At 28.6% G+C, this 18,150-nt stretch overlaps 2 protein-coding genes across 2 annotated transcripts; both read right to left on the bottom strand.

Moving 5' to 3' along the window:
* Positions 1-5,278: 5,278 nt before the first annotated feature.
* Positions 5,279-7,199, bottom strand: LOC107064239 (transmembrane protein 208). Its single transcript, XM_015316664.2, is given in 6 exon segments — positions 5,279-6,204; positions 6,307-6,391; positions 6,501-6,625; positions 6,627-6,638; positions 6,725-6,877; positions 7,043-7,199. Coding segments are annotated over 6 exon segments (516 nt in total). The 5' UTR covers positions 7,049-7,199; the 3' UTR covers positions 5,279-6,069.
* A 932-nt stretch (positions 7,200-8,131) lies between these two features.
* On the bottom strand, positions 8,132-13,620 carry LOC107064222 (uncharacterized). The gene is given in 9 exon segments (XM_015316647.2): positions 8,132-8,301; positions 8,361-8,612; positions 10,433-10,747; positions 10,990-11,034; positions 11,036-11,194; positions 11,289-11,601; positions 11,879-12,063; positions 12,155-12,234; positions 12,627-13,620. Coding segments are annotated over 9 exon segments (1,524 nt in total). The 5' UTR covers positions 12,682-13,620; the 3' UTR covers positions 8,132-8,181.
* Positions 13,621-18,150: the final 4,530 nt, after the last annotated feature.

Raw genomic sequence — 18,150 nt, forward strand, 5'->3', positions numbered from 1 at the left:
CTCTTTCTTCTTTTTCTATTTTTCTCTTTCTAACTATCTATCTATCTATCTATCTTTGTTAGTCTATCTCTGTTCTTCCTTTTACCCCTTCATGAATCTATTCGAAAGCTGGTACGCGACCGCACCACCAACACTCATCATCGGTCTCTCACGGATAAGGACGCGTTGAAAGAGAACAAGAGGATTTCAACGTGTGCTAAAGGGACGGTCGGGACGGACGGAACGGTTGGGATGGGACGGACGGGACGGATGGACGGAATAGCTCGCGAATTCTTTAGCCTTTCGTGCACCGGACGACGACACGGTACACGAACGACTATAAAAGGTATTAAGGCCAACTCGACGAGTTTTCTTTTTTTTTTTTCTTTTTTCTTTTTTCTTTTTTATTTTTTTTTTCCATTACTATTAACTCCGTTATAAAACGAAATTTTAATTTCTACTTCTTAAACGATCCAAATTGTGTATTATCACTCGTTGAAACATTTTCTTCCTTTAACTACCCTCCTATTTTCTTTTAATTTTTTTCTTTTTCTTTTTTCATTTATTTTTTTTCCAAATTATCACAATTTCCATAATTATTTTCAATGATGTGAATTTAAAGATACGAATTTAGTTATTATGTTTTTATTTTTTTGTTGGTTTTTCGATATTGTTAACATTGATTTAACATTGATTTTTATGAGAAATTCAAGTTGGATCGATATTTTTTATAATAAATGATTTTTTTAACGAATTATTCTTTCGAGATACTTTTTTTTTTGTAAAATTACAAAACTTTTTCTATTAAAAATCTCAAAAAAAAAGTTTATATAATTTTGAAAATAATTTACGAACTTTGGTTTATATTTTATTAAAGAAGATTATTTGTACATAGGGGTTGTTCATTAAAATTTTCTAATAGGCATGATTGATTTGACAAGATATATTAAAGCACATCAAAGAAAGTACAAAGCCTTCTATGAAGTAAATGTCTTTGTTCCCAGATTTTCATGATTGAAAATTAAATGAAACGGTGACGTTTAACGAGTAGACAAATAAACATGACTATTTTCGTTGAATTTACTTTAGAAATTAGTTATCTCACTTTTTCTTTTATAATATCCTTTTCTATTGACTTTGTTGGAAATTTTCACAGAGTAAAAGCTGTATTTTAAATACAGCAAATAATAATATAAATAAAATTAAGGACTCTAACATTAATTTTAATATTTTAACAACCCACCATAATTAATTAAAAGTATCGTGAAATAAATATTTTATATAATATTTTGATATTAGTTAAAACAAATCTACTTAAAAAAAGAAAAACTCTTATTATTTATAAAGCGTGTGTGATACAGTATTCAACAGAAGAAAACAAAAATTCATTAATAAATATAAGCTTGATCTAATAAATGATAACACAGAAATAGTATATTTTCTCAATAAATTAACAATAATATAATAACAAATTTAGCACGCGTTAATTTTCCAGAGTTTATTGATACTTCGATTTTCGAATCGAGAGCAAAGGTATAGGTAAATATGAAGATTTTCCTTTTTTCTTTTTTTTTTTTTAAAAAGAGACAAAGAAACATAGTATCGATTTCCATCGAATCGAGGGTAGATATTTGTTACGAACTTTCGACCCTCCATATTCGCAAGCATTGGAATCCAGGACACGCTTAATCATTATCTAAACAACGTACGATCTTAAAACAAATATTATTATAAACATCTTAATACTATTGACTATTAATAATAATTAACAATCGTCTGATAATTATTTTAAACAGATATTTTTATAAATGATCAAAGATTATAATTGTTTTATCAACGACAATAAAATCCTGAGAACAACACAATGGAATTTACAAAGCTTAAATATATATAAAACAAAAGGTTCGGTGATCTTGCAGAATCGATAGTACAAATTTTCTTATCGACCCTATTTCATTTAAGAGAAAAACAATAGAGCGCTTTTATAAAATTGAAAGAATTGTTAAAGATTGTATCTTAATAAAAAAATAAAAAATAAAAATAGGAAAAATATTTAAAAAAAGATTTAAATAGGAAATTGTAGACATCACTAGATTTAAGTATATACATATATATACCAATAAATTGTAAAATACTAACAGAAAGAAGGTGGAGGTGGAGATGGAGGAGACTGAGACTATTCTAATCGCGTGAAGACTTTTTTATCCGAGCCTTGGACGACATACAATACATACATACACACATACACGTATATGTATATATACATATTCCTCTCGAGGGTATCGACGCGATCACTCGAAACATCGTTGAAGTTCGATAAGATTCAAGACGATCGTTGGCACACGTTCGTACGCGTTCGTTTGATGAAAGATCAGTAAGAGTGTCTCCTTCTCCCTCTTCCATCAGTGTCTTTCCGTGTGTCGGTTATCAAGGGTTGTATATACGTACAATATCGTAGAATAAGAAGTTAAAAAAGGGTAGAAAGAAAAAAGAAAGCGACCAAAAGAGAGAGAGAGAGAGAGAGAGAGAGAGAGAGAAAGAAAAAAGTGTTGAGGTTGGTGTGCTAGGTCGCGAAATTAGAACGTTGCATTCGTAAGGATCGCAGGTGTTTCTCCCTTTACCCCTTTAGACTTTATGGGTATGTCGAAGAGGGGATGTAGAAGTAGGGTGAGGTGAGAACGGAGGAGGACGTAGCCATCAATAGGAATAATACGAGGAACAACTATGCGACGGCAAACCACCCTTCGTACTGCATAGCTAGAGAAATGAGAGTGTAACGACCTTACACCCCCTCAGGTAGAACAGGATCGATGAGCTCTCTCCCTCTCCCTCCCTCTCTCTCTCTCTCTCCTTCTCTTTCTGTCTATCTGTCTATCTATCTTTCTCACTCAAATTCTTTCTCTCACTTGCTCTCTCGCAGCTATCCACTCATCCACGACTCGATTCTCTCGCACCCCCTTTTTCCTTCTCCTCCTACCCCTAGTCTCCTCTTCCACGGATTGACTGCTGCCACCGGCACAACCGCGGGTTGCCCTACTTTTTGATCACGTTTCGCTACCCTCCACGAGTCTGCTGCCTTAGTTTTTGCTGCATTTCGAGGCCTAGACTTCTTCTTCTTCTTCTTCTTCTTCTTCTTCTTCTTCTTCTTCTTCTTCTTCTGCATCCTCTTCTTTCTTCTTATTCTTATTTATATTCTTATTTTTCTTCTTCGAGCTACTTCGAGATCGTGGCTGTGAACGATCTGTTACGCGGAAATATTTATGCGAGGTTAAATTCGCGATGATTTCCGGATAACGTAAGAATTCGGCCTATTGAATTCTTGTAATCGTAATTAAAACAAGGATTTCTGAATTTTGGAAAGACAAACTTTATTTAACACTTTACCGACCGGCAGTCGATTAATCGACTTTTTGTTCCCAGCGCTTACCGACCGGTAGTCGATTAATCGACTTTTATTCCACAGAACTTACCGATAAATATTGTTTGGCGCTAATATCATTAAAATAAGAGATTTTATTAAATTTAGTTATCCTATAAAAACACAAACATTTATCATATTACATATGCACATGGATGATTACTGTGGAAAGGAGTATATTATAATGATTATTTGAAAGTTAGAAAATTGTTAAAATATAGTTGTATTTTTTCCTGAGTTTTATAATATATGTGCCCATAATTATGAGAATGGTCTAAGTAATGTATCTCTTGTTTCGAGATATTTAAAGATTTCTATTTGAACATTATATGAATTCTATGTAATATTGAACAAACAAACATTATCTAACGATTCATTTTTGACAATATCGTGAAAATTACATTGAATTTATTTAGTTTAAAATAATGTGGTGCGTAATAACTAATAAACTCATTTTTTTTTTTAATTTTGACTTAGATCACTTTCATAATTATGGGCACATATTAGGTTTCCGATTATGATATTTTAAAGCATACAATGATTTACTAATAATAACTAATAATAATAATATAATAAACTATTATGATAGTTCTACATATTTGTAAAATGGGTGTGTTTTAGTGTAAAGTTTGTTAGAATTTTTTCAGGCATTTCCAATATTAAAATTCTTTTAAACGAAGAATCATCGGTGCTCATGATCGTCAACGAGTTTTTAAAAATAATCAAAATTATTAGAATAATAGTTATTTTTAATGAAAAGTCAACCGAGTTTTTCTAACATCACATAACACTGACGATAAAACAAATTGTGTTTAATACGTGTGTTTAATAATTTTGTGAAGAAAATCTATTTGAATGTAATAAAGATCCTCATGAACACTACATTTTTTATGGTGTATGCACATAAGTGCACAGAAAGTGCAGCGTGATACTAATACGAAATAATCGCAAATTATGCGCATAAAAATGCGCAATTTAAGGTAGAAGTGTTGATACAAATTAAACATAGAATAATACAAATCAAAAAATTATTAAACATATTCAAAAGAAAAGAAAATAAATGCAAATCAATGTGTAAGACATTTATAAAAACAAAAAATTTCTGCAAAATTTCGGCGCTTAAAAACAAAAACATAAAACACCATGAGACAATATTTGTTTCAAAAGCATTCAATCTTCTCTTAAAGGCATCTATGTAATTAATAATTATATAGATTATATGTAATTATACAGATATTATTTACAGATTGTATGTAATTATAAAAGATAATATTTCAAGCTTTAAACTGTTCCATCATAAAAACATACATTTTCATATTTTATAATTGGACCAACGGGATATGATAATGTGCCCGACACATTGATGACGATCAGCATTGAAACGCCATCTTTGAGGACGTAATAAAAATATGATGAACGACATGTTACAGTTTATTCGTTATATCTAGTTCATTTTTGTTAATTAACATTTATACTATTTATTATATATATTTGATATATTATTATATAACTTATAAACAAAATTAACAAATATTATTTTACAATATCAATCAATGAAAAGAAAAATAAAAATTTTAAAAATTATTTAAAATATAGTATAAAACCGATTTTATTTAAAATAAACATTTTTAATAATTTATAGAAATCTATTCTACGTTATTTAAATGAAAACACATTTATTTAAATCTTACATCATTTTTAATACAAGAAATAATCATATAATATTGTTCGTATAAAATTTCATTAGATGTAAATTTAAAATTAGAATTTTACCTGGACAATGAGGTAAACAAAACGAAGATAAAAAAATAAAAATCGCAGCTCATGCATTTTTATAATTAGTTCTTTCGATTAGTTTTACATTAGTTTAATATATGTATACATATACAGCATTAATTAATAATCTTTAATAGTCGTCACGTTTATATTATACACAATAGGGCGTTTATTTAAATATTAAAACATATTTATAATTAATATGAATAACATATACTTGAAGTGGAACCACAATAGCAAATTTTCTGTATTTATGTATTGTGGAAATAACATAAATCTAATTATTATTTTGAATCATATTTTATTCGATAAAATTCTTCTTCTGTTAAATAAATTATTCTTATTATTATTTTTGTACTTTGTATAAGCAATATTAAAAGAATGATTTGTGTGGACTATACTATTTAATATATTAGCATTCGTGTTACATTATTTACTATTATACGTACCATGTACTATAATTATTTACATAAAAGATATCCAAATGACACCAAAAAATATATAAAATTTGATCAAATTATTACAATAAATAGAAACAAAATTATATAACTAATTATGTTAGATTTCAATCTGGTAAGTCTTAAGAGAAAAAAATTTTAATTATATTTTCATTGCACTTTTTCACAAAGTTAACGTGACTATCATATTAAGCTCCAAATGGAGTATCTCCTTAGTAAAGAAATTTGTTTAAATGTATAACAATGTATTCATTATGAATGCTATAAATTTGTTTACCAAGTCATTTCATTTACTTGATGAAAATAAAATGCAAATGGAATAACTCGATTATCTTCATTAAAAGTCTTATATTAAGTAGTAACAAAATGAATCACATTTTGCATTAATAGAAATTTCATTATTTTGCAGTTTTTTACTTAGAACCATGATAAATCCTTTCAATGTCTTCTTACTATTTTCTTTTCCAGCTTTCGTTGTTTTTTTTCATTAACTTCTGGCTCTTCTTGAGGTGAAGAGAAAAACCATGGAGATAATATTTGTTTCCATAACATCCAACCTCCTCTTAAAGGTACCTGTATAATTTATAAGAACAATCATATTTAGATTTATTTTCTTTTTACTTTACAAAGGATTTTTAAAGGAATGTTTTTATTATTAAATGGAATAATACGTACCAAAAGCCATAAAAGCCAAAAGTAATTCGATACAAGTGAAAGTATTTGTACTCCTGATGTTAATATAATCAAGTCTTTAACATGCCTACAAAAATAAAAATATTATCTTATAATAAAGTTTACAATAAAATATACAACCATAAATAATTGTAATTATAAAAAAGATATAATAATATCTGTTAAAAATAACTCACTCTCCAATTCCACCTTCTATATTAAGATCTACTCCGGAATCTAAAAGTTGACCGGATTCTAAATAAGTTGCACGTGCCATATATGTCATAAATTGATAACTTGCAACGTATACAATTGTAGAAAAAAATTGTTAATGTCTGTAATAATATAAACATTATAAAATACACTTCATATAATATATGAAATACGTAATAAATGAAAAATAATAACTCTCTATACTTACTATTATTAAAGTTGTAAATTCAAAGAAAACTAACATAAAGATAAAATATATTCCTAATGCTCCAAATATCATATTTCTGTAAAAACTTAAAGTGGAAATATTTTCTTCTACTATCTGTTTAGCACCTTTTGTTGCCACTTTGGATTTTTTTGTCTAAATAAGGAAAAACAAGTCTTCATAAGTATAAATAGTGTTATATGATGTACAATATGTATGCCTAATAATTAAATATTTTTTATATGAAAATGTAAATAAATTATAAAGAAAAAAGGAAAAGAAAGGAGATTAAAACATGTGAAACAATATCATGATATTTACCGCCATTTTAATTTGTTATAAATTACACTATCTGTGAAGTAATATTTACATAAATATAAATTCGTATAATTATTATAACGTTTCTCGCACGAGGCTAACCTCATTCGTATTTTGTACCGACAGTCCATGACATATCAGATTAAAATGAAAACATAGAAGAAGGGATACTGTATAGTTTGAAATTGACCACTACATGTGGCGCCATTTTAATATTTTAAGATGAATCTACTTTTCCAAGAAGTTCAATCTATGGTAAGATAGCTCAACAGATAAATTATCGACAATATACAATTTTTAAAATAAACAAAATATATATCTAATTAAATACATATATATATAATAAAAAATATATATATATATATATTATATACTTTCTCTTTCTTCCTTACTTTCTCTTCATGACTCTTATTCCTCATGACTTTTTCCAAGAGTTCGTAGCTCTTATGGTTATAGGTCATGACCCGACACACGGATCCAGCGGAGGGACTCGATCCATGGGTAGTCCATAGGGAGCGCGTCAGTCTAACAGCGCCTCAACCACCTGAGCTATTCAGTGACTACAAATATATATATATATATATATATATATTATATACTATATTAGTAAATTAAATATATATAATACTAATATATATAAATATATATAATACTTTTTTGACGTGAAAACTTCTATTTTATTGCACGCGTTTTTTTTCAACTTAGCATATAGCATAATTTTTATTGTGATTTTTTTTTTAATATTAATATATACTCCCGTATTTATATGAGTAACTTCTTTAAACACTAATTAGATCTTAATGTAATATTTTAATTAGCACACGATTTACAAATTGGAATTGAATAACTTCGATTATCGACTCGAATATTCTCTATAACTCGAATATCGACTAATTTCAACCTATAGACATTTCGCATAACAATTTATAAATAAAAAATTAATTAAATAAACAACTTAAATTGGACCGAATTGTAAATCTAAACCATTATCGAATCCACCTTAAGACACACACAAAAATTTCATTAAAATCGGTCCAGTCGTTTAGGAGGAAATCCATTACATAAATGTGCACAGATATATTCTTATATATATAAGAAAGTAAAAGTATTTTATTTTTCAAATGTAATTGATTTACAAAAAATTACATTTCTTCTTCGCATAAATATTTTTTACGATATCGTTGGAGTGCTCTTCTGATAACATTCACTGTAAAATCTGCATCTTCCTTTGTAACACACATTGGCGGTGTTATTCTTAAAACCTAAATTAACGATAAACATTAATATAATATACGTATAATGTAATATAATCAAAACTTACATTTCCAAATAATCCACCCTTTCCAACAAGTACACCCATATCTTTAATATCTTCAAATATGTCAACCATATGTTCCTCTTTAATATATTTCTTCGTTCTATTATTTTTTGCTAATTCTACACCTATCATAAGACCCTTCCCTCGTACGTCACTTACAATATCCGAAAAATCATGAGTTAAGGTACTCAATTGTTGACACAAATAAGTTCCAGTAATAAGGGCATTCTTTTGCATACCTTCATTCTCAATTATCTAATAACAGCAATAACATAAATAATAAATGGATTATTCATAATTATAGTTTAACACATTCACGCCGGCGCCGATTTTCAATGTCTGCTATGGGGCACCCGATGCAGCGTTCCCATTCGTAACATAACTATCGTAAACGTCATAATAATTTCAGCTATTGTACGGTAGTATATCCAACTTTGATTATGTGACAAAAATCTACGATAATATGAGACTAGTACGGCAATTGTACGATAATTTTAAGTAAGTTTAATCAATAATATTTCGTATTGAAATATTTTTATCATCCACTGGTTTGAAACATGAAACATACTAGCCTAATGTCAGTGCTGTACTGTATGTAATATGTAACATGTTCCTATCTAGTTAATAGATATTTATTTAACACAGAAGTCTTCATTATTTTTTACATTTTTCAATAAAAAAATTTATAACTTAATTCCAACAGTAATGAATCTGCCAATTAAACATTTAGATTATAAAAATTCAGTCAATTAGTTAAATTAAAAAATTTTATTTATGCGTACGATAATTTTCCGGTAAACCCGACAATTTTACGGCATCGTGTCGATCAGACGAGCTACAGTCTCTGGGAACACTGGCCCCAGTGATCCCAGAAACTTTTGCTCTATGACTGTAACCAATCAAAAAATTGCTTTTTCGAACTTTTCGATACATAAATAACTGAGTGCGCTAGAGTGCGCTGCAACCTAGGGATTCTGTAGGAAGAACGCGCCAAAGAATTTTGGGAGACAGAAACTTATGTAGTCACGTGATTGCACGCGAATGAATCAAACATTTTAAATAGTATAAAAGTTGTATATACTTAGTAATAGTGAATAGTGTAGGGGGTGGAGAGTACACAAAAAAATTATTATAAATTCAAAAAGAAAGATTCAATTAAGTTTGATTTGATAAAAGGCATTACAATATTTTGAAATTTCAAAACAACTTGTAGGAATTTATACAATTTTGATAAATACAATTATCTACTATATATATATTATATCTACAATTATTTTAATCATTCGTACAATTTGTTTTTAATTTCCAATATTAATAAATCAGCTAGGATTCCTGGGTATTATATCTTCATAACTAACCACAGCCGTTATTTATACATACTAAAGAAAAAACATGGCTGCGCGTTGAATCGGAAGTTGTCCCCCAAAATTTTCAGCCAATAGCAACCCCAGCAATATATATGGCGCGTCCCTCCTACAGGGTCTCTACTGCAACCGAACGCGTAACAAAATCAAAATTATATTTACATATCGAATAATCATAAATTATCGTACAAGTTGGATTTAGGATTGTACAATGCTTCAAATTATGTGACGAATAGGATCACTGACTGACCCAATGAAAAAATCTAGTGCTGGCAGCTATTGGGGCCAGTCTAGCGCGAGCTGTCGGTGGTTAAGGACGTCCCGTGAACATCCGCGCGTTTGTATATTTTATTTATATTATTTGTTTGTATATTAATTTGTATTATTTGAAAGTAATCTTAATTTAACAATACATTGCAAAGGTGAAAAAAATTAACAAACGAGTAAACTTTATGTAAAATTTTACGCTCTACACGCTGGTATAGTTATTTTTTTATTTCGACTAGCGGTTTCCGAGATATTTGCAAAAAACAGGCAATTGTCGTACTTTCCGAGCACCTAGCTCAAAACCGATTTCAGAAATCGATTCCTCGGGCCAAAAAACATAAAATATCAAAAATGCATCCATCCAGACGCAATTGGTGCATATTTCGATTTCAGAGCTATTTTGACTGGATTATGAACGTGTTAAATATAGTAGTAGTAACATACATCAAGCACTGCTAAACCTCCAGCGCAAATAATTGGATTTCCAGAAAAGGTATTGAAATGAAGTGCTCTTTTCAAACAATTAGCAATATCAATAGTAGTTGCCACTGCACCAAGAGGAATTCCATTTCCAATGCCTTTTGCCATTGTTACTATGTCAGGTTGAATTCCATGATTTTGAAAACCCCAAAAATGATTGCCTGTTCTACCAAAACCAGTTTGAACTTCATCAGCTATACAAAGACCACCATTTTCGTGAACAATATCATAAATCTTTTTTAAGAATAACCGTGGATATTGTATAACACCTCCGATACCCTTAAAAAAAAAATTTGAAAATATTTAGTCGAGACTTACCGACTTACTTCTTTTAGCGAACGGTCAGTTATTCGTGTTCTTATTATGAGACTCAATAATTTCGCAAGTGTATCGCAGGTTTTTTGTATATACATATATACCAATTTTCGCTTATTTCTTTTTGTTTTCTTTTTCTTTTCCTTATCGATGCACTATAATTAATAATTTAAATATATATATAATTACATAAATGATGATATTACCTGAATGCTTTCTGCAATGAATGCAGCAACACCTCCTTTTTTTGGGCAAACTGTAACGAAAAGTGTCTTTAAATTCATCTAAATATTTAGTGAGTAAGACACATTCATCGTTACTGCAACTGCATGTGCCTTTTACACCCGGAACAGAACAATCTTTGCATTTCGAATTACAGGGAAGATATTTTTGTAAGCCTGGATTGCATACCTAAAAGGGACAAAAATTATGAATAATTTTATTGATATTCGTGTAAAAAAAAAAAGAAAAACTAAAGTCCTAGGTAAATGATTTATTTACGAACGTGTATATGGCCAGGTGGCTGTGAAATAGCATATTTCCATGTACTTAAAGCGGTCGTTGCCGAGGTTCCATAAGTACCGCCATGATAACAATTATTCAGTGAAATGATATTCTGTTCGCCAGTATAAAGTCTCGCCATTAAATATGCTAACTCATTAGCTTCGGAGCCACTATTGACGAGATAAATGACTCGAAGTTTTTCCGGTAATTTGGCAGCTAATTTTTCTGTATATTCGTATAAACTAGAATGCATATAAAGTCCTGATACATGGCCAAGTTTTTTCACTTGATCCGATATCGCAGCTACGATTTTTCTGATATAATTAAATAATATATTTATTATATTTTTATATTATAATTTATTTATATATTTTATATTTTATATATATTTATTAAAATATTTCCAAATTTCTATTTGACGAATACTAATATCCCTAACGTATATACATATATTTTTAACAGTAATTATAATATTAAATTAAGTCCAAAAATATATATCATTAATTTGATATTCTTATTATTATTTATATAAATTTATATAAATCATAAGATAATTTTTTTATATTTTTGTTTTGATAATTATTTACTTACGGGTGACAATGTCCTGTAGAAACAGTAACGATACCACCGAACATATCTAAATAACGTTTACCATCATGACCCCACACCCATTGATTCTTTCCTTCGTATAATAACAATGGCTTCTTATAATACATTTTATAACTAGGTGATATGTTCGATTCGTATGCTGCTTTTACATTATCGTAACTTGGTCCCTTAATATTAAAAAAATAAAAATAACTTACAACGTATATGTACGTGTATGTATATGTAAATTAATTTTACAAATATACATTACAAACATACCGTATAAACAGACGGTATATGTTGATAAGGTGGCATTTCTAATTTTTTATCCGTATTTATTAATCTAACATTTCTCTTATCTAATAGTTGAAAGAACAATTAGTTATAAACGAGTTAGTACAGTTATATTCTTATCACGATGAACATATTATATACGGATGACGAGATTTGTAATCTTTACATTTCTATTGGTTGTTTTTGTACAATGTATATAATTCCATTTTTTATTTAATCTTTACATTTGAGAGTAAAGATAATTTCAAAGATATAACATGAATTCCTTAGATACTTATTTCATTTTTATTATCAAAGTTGATTTTTTATAATTCAATTAAATTTTCTTTACTTCATATAATACCTCATGGCAAGATATAAATAAGATGAAATAGATATATCCTGTATATAATATGTTACATTCCATTTAAATAATTATTATATATTTCTATATATATATATATATACATATACTTACATGTTTTATACGTTGAATTAAAAATATTACGAACGTAATATAGTTGACAATTCATACTGTAATATATGACTTACAGTAACACGTTACTATATATTTAAAATTTTGCAAGATAAATAATTATACGTTAAAATGATCTTTGCTTTATAAAAAAAATAGACAAAATAGTAAACGCACTATCGCAAGAAAGTAAGTTAATAGTATTGGGTAAAGACTTGTTAACCGTCTTAGCAACAAATTAATACTGAAGCTAAAGAATTCCAATGATTTGCCTTTTTGATTTGCAAATTAAAAATATTCATCGTATACGACTATATATATATACGAAACTTAACAGAAAATGTCACGTCACATCAGTGTCCCTATTTAAATGTCCCCTTAATTGTTATGTAAAAATGATAAATAAAGCTACGGAATATGAATGAAATGGAACATTTTATAACCCTTCGCGGGAGGTCAATAATAAAATGCGTTTACATACCGGATGAACAAGTATTGTGATTTTATCGTTTGAATGTTTGAAACTATTTTCAAGACGATATAAAAAAAACACGCGATATGATCGTTTGATATCATATGACATAGTCATGAGAAAATAAAATAATTGATAAATCTTTACATCCGTGTTAAAAACTCGATAATGATTAGTGAAAGAAAAAAAACTTGAATAAAAAAATATATCGTTACGAAAGCAGGTCAAACTTTAGAACGCTATCTTCTTTGTTGTATTATATATAGAAAGGAGCAAGAAGATAGAAGTTAAGGGTCAGTGAACTGAACCCAAGTTCCACGTGCCGCGTAGTTTGACATTCGATGCATAGGAATTCTTCAAGGCCACATATTCGTTAACCAAACTAGCTTTCCCTAGTATATCCTCTAGTCCAGCCCCTTTCAATCTTACCTACATCATAATAACTTTCACATGTGTCTGTGTATTCTAACACATACTTAGTCTATTGAGGATAAGATATATAGAATTCCAAATAACTCTGTAATTATAATATTCTCAAATTTTAAATAACAAACATATATATATATATTATTATTATTATTATTATTATTATTATTATTATTATTATTATTAATAATATAAACTTAATATAATATAATATAAATATAATATAAATTATATATATATATATTACAATATAATATAAAATTAATATAAATAATAATATTAGAAAAAAGTTTATTTTTCGTTAAAAACTCGATAAAAAAAATATAATACCAAAAGTGATTTTTTTTTTGGTTTATACCAAAGGAAGAAAGAAACATGCAGAAGAAATGGAACACAAAAATTCAAAAAAAAAAAAAAAGGAGAAAAAGATAAAGAAAGGAAAGAAAGAAAGAAAAAGGCTCGCCTATACTCCTTTTCATTTGCTACTTCGGTTCCGAAACGATCAGCGAATCGTTTCTAAGGTCGACGCTTGGCTTGGCTTAGCTTAAAACAAGTTTTGTTGAGATTGGTCAAGGTACTACACATCGCGCTCTAGACTCGCTCTCGGTCCCCCCATTTCGTCCCTTCCCCCGCCCCCGTTACCCCCTTGCCACTACCCTTTGTAACCCTCTTCTCTTTCGGATTCGAGAACGACCAAACTCTCCTAACTATTTTCTTCTCTGAAAGGCCCACGTGCGTGTGTGCGCGCGGGCGCGTTCGTTCGTCATTCCATTCGCACGCGCGCGCGCGTTCGTTCCACTCGACAGCCTACATCAATCTCTTTATCTTTCTCTCTCACACTTTTTACTACATCCTTTCTCTCCCTAACCCCTCACTTGGCCTTTCCTTTCTTTTTGGCGAGCGCTTCGTTACCAATTTCTTCTCCTGTAGCCCGGGTCGTACGAGAGAAACCTTCTGAAACGAAACCTTCAGAGCTGTTGAACAAAATTTCTTGCCACGTTGCTTGATATTATACCTATACCTATATCTATCTATCTATCTATCTATCTATATATATATATCTTTTTTATTTATTTATTTATATTTATTTATTTATATTGTTTATATATTGCAATACATATATTTTATAACATATTATTGTGTGTGTGTTATAAATATATATATATATATATATATATATATATATATATTTATATATATATAAATTAAATTAAATATATATAAATTAAAATTTTCCGATTATCTAATCAAAAACTCTTAAAATTAGTACACATGAAAGTATGATGATGAATATCTTTTGAACGCTTAATTTAATCGCCAAAACATAGGACACCATTTTTATAAAGCAGTTAATTTCCTACAAAAATTTGTATTGCGCATTTTATAATAGTCATTTATTGTCGAGTTATAAAATTCATAAAAAATAAAAATCTGCGATGCGGAGGATCTTTCTATTAAAATTAAGAGCTCATATTTGGTGAGAATTCTTTTAAGGTGTCTAGCAACCCATTTTTCCGTGGCACTTGTAAAAAAAAAATAATTGATTGTTTTGACCCACCCTAATATATATAATATTATATATCCGCTTGCATGATTACTGAGTGGATTGAGTAGCTCAGTTCGGTTATGTTTCCGGTTCCGAAACCTAAATAATAAGTTAGGAAAGGTTAAGTTAGTTTGCCCAACGTATAAACCTAGAACAGGCTCCAAGAATTTCGATGACTTGCCTGGAAGAAAAGATTTAGAAGAAAAGAAGAAAAGAAGAAAAAAAGAAAAAGAATATTTTATATATATATATTGTATATTATATATTGGTATGGTGTAGATCCCGAACCCGGATAAAGGTTTTGAAAAGTTAGTAAAGGTTAAGGTTATTATACCCAACGTATAACCTAGAACAGGCTCCAAGAATTTCGACGACTCGCCTGGAAGAAAAGATTTAGAAGAAAAGAAGAGAAGAAAAAGAATATTCTATGTATATATATATTGTATATTGTAATATATTGTATTTTATAATTTTATTGAATGAAAGTAATTTTAGTATAAGTTTTTTTTTTGTTCATCTTAATGAAAATTATTTATAAAAAAATGTTAACATTTCTACAAATGTAATAGAAATAAATATGAATATGGCCGTTAAAGAACTGCATAGAAAAAGAAGATGAAATATGTGGAATGTTTAACATAACAAAGAAATAGGAATTCAGGCATTAGACGTTTATCGACCTCAGGACCACCACCGTGATCAGGACCCATTCAATGATTCCATTGAATTTAATGACGCCATGGGCAACAGATAGGAAGCTTGAAAAACATGTTTTTCTTAATGGTTAGATAACTCTGAAAAAATTAACCTACTCATTCCTTATTTAGAAATACGTTATGATCAAATATTAGATTCTTTTGACACGTGTTTGCCCTATTTTTAACGAATAATTTAAACTACGACTCCTATCGTTCTAATTAAATTTATTTTAGATTGAGTTTTATAAAGATATTCGAATATTCTTTTTTTGATCGAATTACTATATATATATATATATATTATTTTTTATAGTATATATTAAGTTCTTCGAATTTTTTCATTAGCATGCTATACGAACTAATATTATGATTTAATATTTTTATAGGTTTTTATTTTATAGGTTTCCTGTTTAAATTTGGAAATTATTTCATTGTCTTAACATTATGTATATATTGTGTGGTTAAATAATAATGGAGACTCAAACTCCCTAAAAAATATCTTCAAACCACTCCAATGAAACAAATTACGAAAAATACAAAAGATTGAAATAATTTCTAAATATTAAAAATTAGAAACAATTGAAAATAATGAAATTTTATAAACATATGTGCATGTGTATTTTTATATATTTTTTAAAAGTAAGCAATTTAGGATGGTGTAGGCGTGTCCGAAGGATAACCCAACCCTCCCCATATATACATATATATATACAGCCATACACACACACACACACACGTGTGTGTGTGTGTGTGTGTGTGTGTGTGTGTGTGTGTGTTGTGTGTGTAGTTGCACGAGCGACGGCACAGATCGGACTCACCCGCACGAGGCGACGACCATTGCCCCAGGTCGGAGGTAGTCTTCGGGGTTTTCAGACTGCACGTGTACTACGCGCCGCACTAGGTCATTGCTCCTATCTCGTTTATAACCAACATTGGTTACACTGGCACTTTGGTGAGCAGGTTCTCTTAACCAAACCAAGAAAAGGAAAAATTTGACTGTATCCTTCCAAACTAAATAATAATTGCCAAAAAATACATTTTTTTAAATATATATGAATATGCATATGTATACATATTTTTTTTTCTTGACTATAGATTATATTTTGAAAGTGGCCTAATTCCATTTGTCAAGTATTATTTTCCGGTTGCACGTGGTTGTTCTACAACTTCACGGTATGTATCAATAAAGCATTTGAGGTTGTTTATATTCTAAGTAAATACGATACTACTTTATTCACTTAATAATTGCCACTATTTTCATAGGAAATATAAATTGAACACCTTTAGATACACTTAAGTAGTATAACTCGTTAGTATCTTGTATGTACATTTTTCATTGCATTGAAATCCAAACCCTTCAAAATCTCGATTCGAACATAAATGGAGTTAGGCCAACTTTGGTTATATATAAATATAATAATAATAATAATAATAATAATAATAATATATATATATATATAATTATTAACAATTAAATTGAAAAATAAATATATATTTATATTACCGGTATGTCTTTTATATTACTATTATTATTATTATTATTATTATTACTTATACATATATACTTATTTATTTGATTAATATTTTTTTCTATGATATTTTTAGAAAAAGAGATTAAAATATTTAACATTAAATTAAATTCGTTTCTTGATATTTTTTGTCCCCTTGAACGAGATCTTTGTCCTTTTAATTGTGTTGCTCACACGTGGGCCACGTATACATCAATCTTAGGAGTCTTTGACCTTCCTTCACGAAAGATCGACTAATAAAATTCTCTCTCGTTTTATTATTAGAAGGTTGGAACGAAAGTTACCTCATACAAAAAAAGAATGACAATGTGTATAAGGTAGGTCCAGACGCAGTATCACGAAGGACGGAGTTTTACGTGAGTGTACGCCTTAAATTTCATCTTTAAGGGTAAGAAATATTAGTTTTTTTTTTATTTTGTTTTTACAAAAAAAAAAAGGAAAACGAATTAATTAAGGTAAGGGAGATAAAAAAAAAATAAAAAAACTTTGAACATGAGATCAAGCGTAACGAAACAAGATGATTTTTTTTCTGTAACAACGCGATATTCTTTTTCTTTTTTATTTTACTTCAACAATGTCGTAATTATTACATCTTCTCGCTTAGCACGTGTTATTGACACTTCGATTATGTCGATTATATTTCATTGGAAATATTTAATACGTTTCATTTGCTCGAGCAATCGATCTTACATAAAAATCATATAATTTGTTTTCAAACTGTTTATAGATAAAATTATCTTTGTATAAAATAATTATTTTTTCTTTCACATAATTTTTATATTATTACAATATTGCATATATAAAAAGTAATAAGTTAATAAAAGTCGTTATAATAATATTTATAATTTATATTTTG

Source organism: Polistes dominula, unplaced genomic scaffold (genome assembly GCF_049000335.1).
Source record: "Polistes dominula isolate Pdom_NZ unplaced genomic scaffold, Pdom_raw_medaka contig_77, whole genome shotgun sequence".
Classification (NCBI taxonomy): Eukaryota; Metazoa; Arthropoda; class Insecta; order Hymenoptera; family Vespidae; genus Polistes; species Polistes dominula.